Here is an 11,658-nt window from a genome sequence, read left to right as displayed (position 1 = left end):
TGAGAATCACTCTGGTAGCCGTAAAAATCTTCTCTTATCTTGTCCCTGGCATATCTTTTCAAATGGGGGTCCTCGGTCTAATAAGTGTCTATTTGGGGGTCCTTTTCATGAAAAAGTTTGAGAACCAATGATGTACAGTACACCCACTAGACATGATGCTAATATGTCACAGGGACTTACCCCCAACACAAGCCTTGATGCTGAGTGCAAGCAGGGAGGCATTGGGTAAACATTCTTATCATTTTTGGGTATTTACTTGACCAGGGAATGAACCCTTTACCTCCCAGTCTCGGGGCCACAAGGCCACTGAGCTGATTGAGATGATCCACATTGAAGCCATGCGATTATTAGACCCCATCCAATCTTTGTAAAAAAATAGGTAACAAATAAGGTCATGTGTAGTCTACCTGAAGATTAAAAAAAAAAAAACATACCGTATGCAAGCTTGCATATGGGTGTCTTAAACAGCACATGGTTGCAGTTTAAATTAAAGCATTATCATTAAAGCATTTGAAGAGTTTCGTTCCAAAACGTAAATGGCAGTTATTGTCTTATCGTAGGCCTTCATTTATTATCTGTTTATGTTCAGAAAACGTTTCACACACACAAATACTGTATTTGTAGTATCAGATTCTGAAATCAGATGTTTTTACTAATTACTAACTTCTTCGTTTAGTTTAGATGCACAGTACAACTGTATGTTGGGGCGAGACAGGATAGCTGGGAGACTGCCTCTGCCTGGTAATAAAAAGGTATAACAAAGCAGGATTGAAAAGTTGGCCAGATAATTTTATTTTTATACAGGCAATACTGACATGAAATAATATAAACAACCAAACATTAGGTTTAGGAATATGATTGAGTCATGTGCTGTATGTTAATGAATGCTAATAATAAACATTTTCTTCATAACCTTTTTATATATTAACAAAAAAAATAGCTAGTTATTATCTAGCTAACTTGATAAACCTGCTTTGTCCCAAGATATGCTTATTAGGCCTACATTGTTGAACAAGTAATTGTTCAAGGTTTTGGTTCATTACTATTTATTTTTAGTGGCGCTAGCCGCTCTATACCTTTAGGTATAGAGTGGATCCTGCTCTATACCTGACTTTGTCCGTGTCCGTCAACGTTCTGATTGGTCAGGTCCGTCAACGTTCTGATTGGTCAGGTCCGTCAACGTTCTGATTGGTCAGGTCCGTCAATGTTCTGATTGGTCAGGTCCGTCAACGTTCTGATTGGTCAGACCCGTCAACGCTCTGATTGGTCAGGTGCGTCAACAAAGTGATTGGTCAAGCTTCACATGACACGTGGCTATAAACACATTATAAACACATATCGATGACAAAATGTATCAAAGGCGCCGCTACCTTCACACAGGGTGTGATTTTTTACTGTAAAAGAGAAAGTACCAAATTCCTTGTGCACACTGCCAGCAGGCCAAGCAAGTTTTTTTTTCCATGTAAACGTTTTATATTGTTTCTTTAGGATGGTCAATGGTGGTCGGATTGGACTGAAACCTTGCCCAAAAATGGAGTACGTAGATACGTCATAGATGACTGATGTCATAGATGACTGACGTCATTGACTGACTGCCACATTAAGTCCAAGATCCCACATGGAAGATACACCGTTGTTGTTAGATACACCTGTCTTGCTGTGACTTAATAACCTCGGACCAACCGTCACTCCAGGCTATGGCCAGTCTGAAGTCATACTTTGACCATTCTGGAGCTGTGCGGAACATATTTGGGCAATACTTGCGTCATAGCTATGACGTCAGAAATTTGAGGCCGGTCTGGAAGTCCATATTTGGGAAAGACTGACGGCCTGGTGGAGATTTTCTCTCACCTGGTGCAACTTTGTAGGTTTTGTATAGTTTGCGTAGAGATAGTCTGGGAGCATCATGGCATTTGAGCTCACTGTGCTGTAACATCGTGGGACGGTGACAGACTAGGCTCGCTGCGTCCTTTATCACCACTGGTTGACTAGTAGATGATGTGAATGATGGGACTGTGAACGGCCAGCCCTCCTCGTAGCGCCAGGACAAGGTGAAGCACTGAGCCTCCCTGGATCTTGTACTCCTGTACCGTCTTGTCATCGTTCATCTGTTTCCCGCTGTAGATGAGTCTCTGTTGTTGAGGTGGGATTCCTTCCTTCTCCTCAACCCTCTCCTTGATTCGCTCCACCTTGTCCGTGGGCTCAATGTCGATCTCTATTTCTTTTCCAGTGAGAGTCTTTACTTTGATCAGCATTTTGAATTATAAGGATAAAACAAAGCGCCTGTACGTCTGTCTCTCTGTCCGTCTTGCTCAACGTCTAATTTGAACATTTGAGTTAGAACACCACCTTATTTATATGGACTGACACAGCTCTGGGCTGATGTCACGGACAACACAAACCCTTGCCTAGTGACGCAAACTTTGGAAGCAAATCTTAGCCAATCAGGATGGAATATGAAAAATCTGAAAGAACCGTTTCGTTTAATGACTATAGAGATACTGTGTACCGATTTGCGTGATTTTTGGACAAGATCTGTAAGAGTACTGTCCAAAAATGTGTTTTGCTAAAATCGGCCTCCTGGTGGCTCTATAACAGGCACATGTGAAAGATTTGGGCCAGAGGTTCTGCGCTGGCATCCTGGGAGTGCACAGTTTCGCTGCAAGCAAGCCAACTATTCGGGAGGTTAGCTGTTGAGAGACAGAAGGACACACAGACGGACTGACGGACGGACGGACAGGGTGCAAAAAACATAGTCTTTGCCATGCCTGTCGGCCTGGCGGAGACAATCAGTTGTAAAGGTTTATTCTTCCACTGTCCCACTGCAGTTAGAGTTAATGAAACAGAAAGTGTCAGGTGTCAAGATGTAAAGGGAACAAAAACTTACCAACATCTGTTACTACTGCATGCGATTTATCTGTGGAAAATGCACTGATGTCACGCAGGGGGCTGTGTTGAATGCATATAGAGTTCAGGCTACATGACATGTAGTCCCGATTTTCCACTCGCCGACAGTGTTTGGACATCGCTGACAAAAGCTCCAGATCAGAGGCAAAATCGGCACTCACTCCCGTGAGCTTTGATCGTCATTGTGTGAACTGTTCAAAGACGTGATCCAAGCATGACCACGTCACTCGCCGATGTATTGCAGACACGCCACAAACATATGTGGCAAGCTAAATATCTGGACCTGTTGGCGAGTTCAATCCTGTAGTATTTGTGTTGGGTTGTTCGCAAGCGAATCGTTCAAAGGAAATATAGCTCTTTTGGTTGAACAAAATGAAATCGGTGGTTTTCAAACTTTTTTGCGTCAAGGACCCCCAAATTGACACATGTTAGCCCAGGGACCCCCATTTGAAAAGATATGCCAGGGACTCAACCATTTTGATTTCTTGGGGGTCCCAATCTACACTGTATCATCATCATTAGTGTTCATTTAACTCTGAGAGTGTACAAATGGAACCAAATGGACCCGTTAGGGTCCATTTGGTTCCATTTGTACACTCTCAGAGTTACAGACACATACAGTAAGGGTCAATTTGGTTCCTAACTATTAATTTGGCTGGGGACCCCCTGGAACCCCCTCAAGGACCACTGGTGGTCCCCGGACCACTGGCTGGGAACCGCTGAACTAAATCACTTCCTGAAAAGATCCGTTCATTTCTCTGTCAAATGAGCTCTCATTAAAATGTAAAACTCATTGGACTGAAATATTAGTTTGCCAATGGCCCTGTTAAGTTCCTCGAGGATGTGTCCCTGCTGAGAACAAAGTCAGAGAACACAATGACAGTGATTTTGTTCACTGAAAGAAACTGTGATCTCGTTCACTGAGCGAAGGAGACAGTCTCTCAGTGACTGTGTAATGTGTATCCCTGCGAAGGAGTGACTGAATTGATAACTTCGTTCAGTGAGCAAGATCAGATCTGCGGAAGCTGTCTCTCACTCGGTTCCTGTGTATGATCCCAGAGGGAAATTACTTTGTCACAGCAGCAACAACTATACAGTGCAAAACGACACGTCACAATAAGCAAAAAGCAACCATGTGAAATATATCTATATGAGTGACTGACATACAGGAGAAATTAAAAAAATAGTTCCTATCTGTAAACGGTGTAAAGCCTTGCCTTACCCTTAGCTATGGCCATTCATCAATCAACTTTTAAAATAAATGTTTACATTATTGAAATACGAGCGCATAAAAAAGTTTTGTTGGCTCTGCAGTCTGCAAGTGCTGTGATGTTTGGATCCAATCTCCCAGAGAGCATAGCTAGTGTTGTTATTGGTGATAGAATGCATGTTACCTACTGTACGCCTCCTATTACACTATGCCACCATGGTTTTGGCATTGTTTTTTACAGTTTTACATTACATTGTATTGTTACCCTATTTTTATTAGTGTTACTACTTATACTGTACTTGTTCTCTACCCTTACCTGTATCTTTGTATCGTGACTGAAGTAAAGGTCAATAAAGGTCTATTGATTTATCTATCTAGACTCAGGATAGATCCCATAGCTCGAAGAGACAGTCGACTGTAGTATTTAAAGTTATACAGTACATTCATTTTTCATGCTCGGGTGTGTGTGTGTGTGTGTGTGTGTGTGTGTGTGTGTGTGTGTGTGTGTGTGTGTGTGTGTGTGTGTGTGTGTGTGTGTGTCTGTGTGTCCACCAACTCTCCATAATTCTTCCACCCACTGTTTTTCTAAAGAACAGCAATAGATTTAAAGACAAAACTTTCTATGAAGTGAAAGAAGGCGTGGGGTCAACAAAATCATTAGGGGTCATCCTCTGGGGAGGATAAAGGTGCAGTAAAAACAAAAAAAACATTGGCCTAAGTGGCTCTAGATGAGGGGCCATGGCGTCACCAAAATCCTCTGCGGAGCATGGAGGGGCAAAGAAAAATTCCATGACAATCCAGACAGTAGCTTTCAAGATAATGTTGTTTGGGATGGACGGACAGACGTGCGTACTATACGCACTGACGGACCAACTTTCATAGAGCTCTGCTGCTAGCAAAAACACAACAGTATTTAACAGTCTATTAACCCTTTAAGACCGGGAACGCATATTTGTGTCATTTTAAGATTTCTTTGGCTATTCAAAAATAGCGGATCTACAAGCTGTGCCGCAAAAGAAGACATTTGCAGAATCCCCAGAACCAAAGATTTGAGTTACAAACGTTCGCTTTAGAAAATATATATTCAAAGATTTGCACACATTTTCAAGTTTTTTACCCCAAAAATAGTAGATCTACAAGCTCATAGCGCGGCACTCGGTGCCGCGCTATGAGCTTGTAGATCTGCTATTTTTTAATAGCCAAAGAAATCTAAAAATGACACAAAGATCCCCGTTCCCGGTCGAAATGGGTTAACAGTGGAGGCAGCCAAACGATAGCTGGCACCATGTCAGGCTATAGCAAAAAACACACTGTGGGGAAAAATCAATTCGGTTCACTGACAATCTATACATCTGTGGTTTGAGTCACTAGATCTACCTGGATCATATTGGAGGCAGATATATCCAAAGATGGAAAAGAGATGCATATATTCCCAGATGTGTTTTCTTTTTCCACCGTATTTTTGTGTTGCTCAACCCTGACTCTCTGCATGCATGCATCCAACTGGCCCTCAGTCATCCAGGCTTCTCATTACCCGACACTTTGTATTGAGGAAGCTCGCGGCTAGGACAGACCTTCCCTCTCTCCTCTGTGCATGCTGATTAGTGAGTCAGAACACACAACCACTTGCACCATTCATTAACAATTCTTCTGCGCGCCTCCCTCTGTCTCTTCCCCCACTCGTCCCCCGCAACCTCTCCTCCTGCTGTACCATCCACCTTATGATGCGCCATCATTCACCTCCACGGAGCCATTCTCTCCCTGAATGGGATCATAATCGGCCCAGCTTCGCTTTTAATAGCCAAAGTGACAATGCCGTGTGTGTGTGTGTGTGTCATGTGTGCGAGCGTGCAGGAATAAGAGTGTGTGTGCCGTGCGCGTGCGGCGTGTCTGTGTGTGTCTGACACCTCTGCAGTTGTACGGCTGAACGCAGGCAGATGTGGCCACCGGAGCGGAACTGCCTGAGCGCGCGGAAGAGACTTGGTGCCATTAATGAGATGGTGACAAAACTCACATACTCCAATTAAAGGGAGTGAATGGAGGCCGTTTGAAATATGGCGACTGGGAAAGGTAGGAGAAAGTCGACAAGGATATCCTATAGGGAAGGTCTTTACATGTAAATGGAGGAGTGGTTGTGGGCGATTTGGAGAGGAATAACCTGAACACCCGCTGTGAAGTGTGACAGCGGCAGCGAGCTCAGTGGCTCCGTTAGAGGGTAATTGCCCTGATAGTTGCTAACAAAGGTGTCATTTTCCCGCTCAAGAATGTTCTGCTGATGTTATGAAACCGGGACCAAAACAAAATGAATTAATGAAAAAATACATTTTAAAATTATTAAGAGAAAAGGGGAGCGTTTCAACTTTTCTTTCTCTCCTCCAATGTGCGTAGTTTGTATACACATCGCCCCCATGGTCTACAACAGTGGTTTTCAACCTTTTTCATGCCAAGGACCCCTAAATTGATATACATTTGGCCGCGGACCCCCATCTGAAAATGTTTCGTGCCAGGGACCCCCAGAAGCAAAGATTTGAGTAAAAAAAACGTTCGCTCTAAAAAATATATATATTCAAAGATATCCACACATTTTCACAATTTTTCAAAAATATCAGATATACAAGCTCATAGCGCGGCACTCGGTGCCACGCTATGAGCTTGTATATCTGATATTTTTTAATAGCCAAAGCTAAGTGGTTAAAATGATTGCCAAGGACCACTGGTGGTCCCCGGACCACTGGTTGAAAAACCACTGGACTACAACCATTCTTTCTTTTCTTTTTTTTCTCTCTCCTTTTTTTTCATGGCTCAAGTGAGAGGCCATGAGACATCAAGACACCTGACTTGACCCACTGGCGGGAATATTTACATGTCCCCATTTAGCAGTGCTTAACCCCGCCTCTGTGAGCTCCTCCACCTCGTTAAGAGACTTGGTGAGGCTGTCGGGTGCAAGGCGGTAATAATGCCTGATTTGTACTTGGTTTGTGCACCGTGCAGCGCACACCTACAGTAAAGCAGACGATTCTCGGCTATTTTGGCTGCACGACACTATGGCGCACAACTAAGTATAAATCACCCTTAACAACATCACTCTCCCGAGCCCCTCCCCAGACAGCCAACGTGCGTGTGCGTGTGCGTGTGTGTGTGTGTGTGTGTGTGTCCTACTGTACGTGTGTGTGTGTGTGAGAGAGAGAGAGAGAGAGAGAGAGAGAGAGAGAGAGAGAGAGAGAGAGAGAGAGAAGGTGTGTGTTCTCTATCAAATTACTGGTGAGTGGTGAGGGACTGGCTTTCTGGGTCACTCTCCTGCTCCTTTTGTCTTGTGCTGTCTTATTTTCACCAGTGTGTTGCTTCCCATACCTTTGGAGTTATGTGGGAAACGGAGGGCCTGAGGCACAAAGTGGAGAAAGATAAAGTATGGTGTCATTAGCTAGTGGCTCTAATGATTCGATTTGTACTCTGTCTCTCTGCCCGTTTTGCTGCTGCTGTCCTGCTCACAGATAATCAGAGAGGAGAATCATTCTTTCTGGACGCTGGAGATTTTAGTGTGTATACTGTGCACAGTGTAGGCGTACTACTGTATGTAGCTCTGGGTGGTCAGTTCATATGGCAGCGTTCGCCCATTCGTCTGACTGCTCCCTTTTCTTTATAGAAGAGAACACACTGTACATTGTGTTATTGTTACGCGTGTGTAGGTGGTCACACTTGGTTTCTTCACTGTGCCGTGCGTGTGCGCGCGTGTACGTGTACGTGTGCGTGTGCGTGTGTGTGCGTGTGTGCGTGTGCGTGTGCGCGCGCGTGTGTGCGTTTGCTATGAAGAAACCAAAAAAAAGAGCAACACATAAGTGGTATGTAGGTACATAGTCGGTATAAAGTCCTGTTGCTATAGTGCTATAGTGTGTGTGCTTGGTATGTTGGACGGCCCCGCTGCAGTCAGCATTGATCGACCACCCTCCCTGGACACTCGGTGCAGCACGACCCCTCCAGCAACCAGCCGGTAATTGATCCTGTACTACCGTTGCGGGTTCCCATGGCACACTGACTCTGTGTGTGTGTGCGAGTGTGTGTGCGTGTGCGTGTGCGTGTGTGTGTGTGTGTGTGTGTGTTCCACAGCTCCTTTTCCCCCGGCTAGGCTCCCAGCAGCATGTCCCACCATGCTATAACCTCTCTGTTGCTTTTCAGAGAGTATCCAAAGGCCATGGTGATGGGCAGAGCGCTATGTCTGTACTTTAGATACATCTATTCTACCCCCCTCATTCCTTTATATCCCTGTAAGACCTGGAACGCATCCGTGTGTCACTTTAGATTTCTTTGGCTATTCAAAAATAGCAGATCTACAAGCTCATAGCGCGGCACCGAGTGCCGCGCTATGAGCTTGTAGATCTGCTATTTTTGAAAAATCGAGATTTTTTTTTTTTAGATTTCTTTCCAAAAACTGTTAGGATTTAGATTTTTTTTAAAGAATAGCCTCGGGTCTTCATGGGTTATTCACCCTTCTCTCACTTCTTTTTAATTTCCGACATCACACTCTCTCTCTCTCTCTCACTTTGCACTCGGTCTGCAGTTCATTCATGCAGCGGAAGAGCGTGAGCCCATAGCGATCAAATAGCCTCCCTGATTTTATGCAGATGAAAGTAAATCAACGCTCCTCCGAGTTGTCTCAATGCTCCGCCACGCTCGATTGTCTAGCCATTTCGAGCGGCTCGCTCACCATAACCCATTAAGACCTGAGGCCGCTTCTTAAAAAAATCTAAATCCTAACAGTTTTTCGGAAAAAAATATACACATTTTATTTTCACGATTTTTCCAAAATAGCAGATCTACAAGCTCATAGCGCGGCACTGCTATGAGCTTGTATATCTGCTATTTTTGAATAGCCAAAGAAATCTAAAGTGACACAGATGCGTTCCCGGTCTTAATGGAATAAAGGAGCCCATTTCGCTTCCATCCACTCGGAGACAGACACGAGGAGGGGAGTGCCAGGTGAAAGACTCTGTCTTGCTTTGGCTGGAAGATTAGCAGCTGCCAGGAAGCTTTCAGAAGCTCAGAAAAAGATACGCAGGCATGCGCTCGCGCACGCTCAAAACGAAACATACACACACACACACACACACACATAAAGAAACACGCGCATACACAATGAAATGTGCGTACACACACTTTACTCAGAGGCTCATCAGAGCGTTTGGAGCTTTCCTTCAGCCTCTGTAGCAGTGTGTGTGTGCGTCTGCTGATTCAAAGCGCTGTGGGTTTTGCCTCTGCCAAATTACAAGCTCCATTTGCCAGCCTAATTAACGGTTCATAGCACTGTGTGCAATTTATTGCCGCGGCCCTGGCGCGGGCCAAACCAAACAGGACAGACCTCACAGATAACCGTAAACTTTGCAACTCGGCCCTGGAAGCTGACACCTTCAAAAAACAAACTTGTTACAGGGAGTCTGTTTATATACTCCTCTCTCTCTCTCTCTCTCTCTCTCTCTCTCTCTCCCTCTCCTCGCTCCACTGTGTCGGCTGACAGTTACTTGACTGTTTCACTTCACGGTCTCCGTGGCGATGGTTGTTAAGAGGGAAAAGCCAGGCTTGCAACCTCTTCCTTTTTGACCGCAATTCATCGTGTGTTTGTCAGCGGGTGCCCTTGTGGTCAATACTGGTTTAGATGCACGGCTGAAATGTGAATTCCAAAGAGAGGAGAGGACATGGACAAGACAAGACAAGGGAGGAATTTCAGGCGAAACTCCTGAAAACACCCCAAAAAAAACAAGCTCACCATGGTGTGCTTATGGGCCAATATATAAGATTCACTGGAACATAAAGGTGTTGACGACACACACAAACACAACCTGACGGTAAACCTATAACCTTCATCTTTGAGACACACACGAGGTACAGTAAGAGGAAAAGGAATACAAGCTCATATGTGTCTTTCAAAGAAAAGGGGGAGAATTTGACAGCCTCGCAGTCTGTCATCAGTAATCAGTTGCTCTTTGGGGAGACACACACACGCACACACGCGCACGCACACACAAATATTTGAGATAAAAAAAATAAAAAAAACCTGCCCAGCAACTGACAGACGGTGCAGGGTTCCAATCCAGGAAGCACCAATTGCTTCCTCAGGCAAGCCGTCCCTGATGCTTCAGCATGCGGCGGTGGAGAGACGGAGGTGCTGAGAGGTGGCCAATGGGGGGGAGGGAGGGGGGTGGCACCTTTCTCACATGGCCCCCGAGCTGCTCTGTCAAACTCTTGCATCATGCAAGTTGTGACAGAGATCATCGTCTAGCCAGCAGACGGGGGAGGGAGGGGATGGGGACGGGGAGGGGGAGGGGGGGACGTCCTTGGTGGCTCCGTCTGCAGGCCGCAGGAATTGAGACACCGGGACAAACGCCGCCGCCAAGCGACATCCGGTACCAGAGCCTGTGATAGGTATACAGCATTGCACTGGAGGGAGGGGAATCGGGTGAAGATGATCGATGCGCTGCTGTCCGCCCGCGCCCGACCGTGCCCCCAAAATACGTGGTCTACATTTCTGCTTTGGAGCTACAGTACCGCACGTGATAGTAATCCAACATATTTGCTTCGGCGTGGCAACAATGGGTGCGGATGTTGCAAGCAGAGATGTTCATTCTCAAGAGCAATGTAAGCGCTTTGGATGTCTAATAGAAACTGGGGCTTGGTTCTGTAATAACCAAGCAATCTGAGCAAGAAACCTATGTCTTTCTCTTAGGCGTGTGTGTGCGTGTGTGTGTGTGTGTGTGTGTGTGTGTGTGTATGTGTGTGTGTGCGCGCGCTTGCGTGCGTGCGTGTAGGGGGGTGCTGCTTGAGTTAACCCATTGATACCTGGAACGCATCTGTGTCACTTTAGATGTCTTTGGCTATTCAAAAATATCAGATATACAAGCTCATAGCGCGGCACCGAGTGCCGCGCTATGAGCTTGTATATCTGATATTTTTGAAAAATCGTGAAAATTATTTTTTTATATTTTTTTCCGAATTTCTTTTAGGATTTAGATTTTTTTTAGACGCGGCCTCAGGTCTTAATGGGTTAAATCCCAGTTTGATGGATAGCATGTGTAGTCCAGCCTTGACTGGGTCTGGGCGTTTCATTCCCAGAATTCCTCTAAATTGTCTCTTTTGTATTACCTGTAGTTTAGTTATTGGGCCCTCTAGTCAACCCTCTGGTTGGGTTGGATTAATTTATTGATTTTTGTCCCAAGGAAGGACCCAGGTAAACCTGTGTGGAGCATCTATTCCTGTAAAGCAGGTCTTCGTGTGTTTCAATCAAACTGGAATGTTTCTCATCCATGCCTCTGCTCAAACAGACAAATATACTGTAAGCAGACACACTTATACATGTGAACCCTAACGTTGCTATTCTGCGCCAGACATTCGGCGAAAATTGACAATCTACCCCTCACAATGGGTGGCGTTGTGAGCCTGTAGATCGGCTATTTTCGGCAAAGCGATTTGGCGTAGAGGGAAAAAAGTAGATCAGTAAGTATAGAAATCTGAGGGATCACAGTCAATTAAGTATATACTGTAGGGTGTAGTAG

The 11,658-nt window shown here is 45.1% G+C and overlaps 1 protein-coding gene across 1 annotated transcript; it reads right to left on the bottom strand.

Moving 5' to 3' along the window:
• Positions 1-1,988: 1,988 nt before the first annotated feature.
• LOC311036072 (ubiquitin-like protein NEDD8) lies at positions 1,989-2,255 on the bottom strand (the record flags this gene model as incomplete). The annotated part of the gene is made up of 1 exon (XM_084044596.1): positions 1,989-2,255. One exon carries the CDS (start codon positions 2,253-2,255, stop codon positions 1,989-1,991), a length of 267 nt encoding a protein of 88 aa, XP_083900722.1.
• Positions 2,256-11,658: the final 9,403 nt, after the last annotated feature.

Source organism: Gymnoscopelus microlampas, assembly GCF_963454915.1.
Source record: "Gymnoscopelus microlampas genome assembly, chromosome: 20".
Lineage (NCBI taxonomy): Eukaryota > Metazoa > Chordata > Actinopteri > Myctophiformes > Myctophidae > Gymnoscopelus > Gymnoscopelus microlampas.
This window is presented reverse-complemented; position numbering and strand designations above follow the sequence as displayed.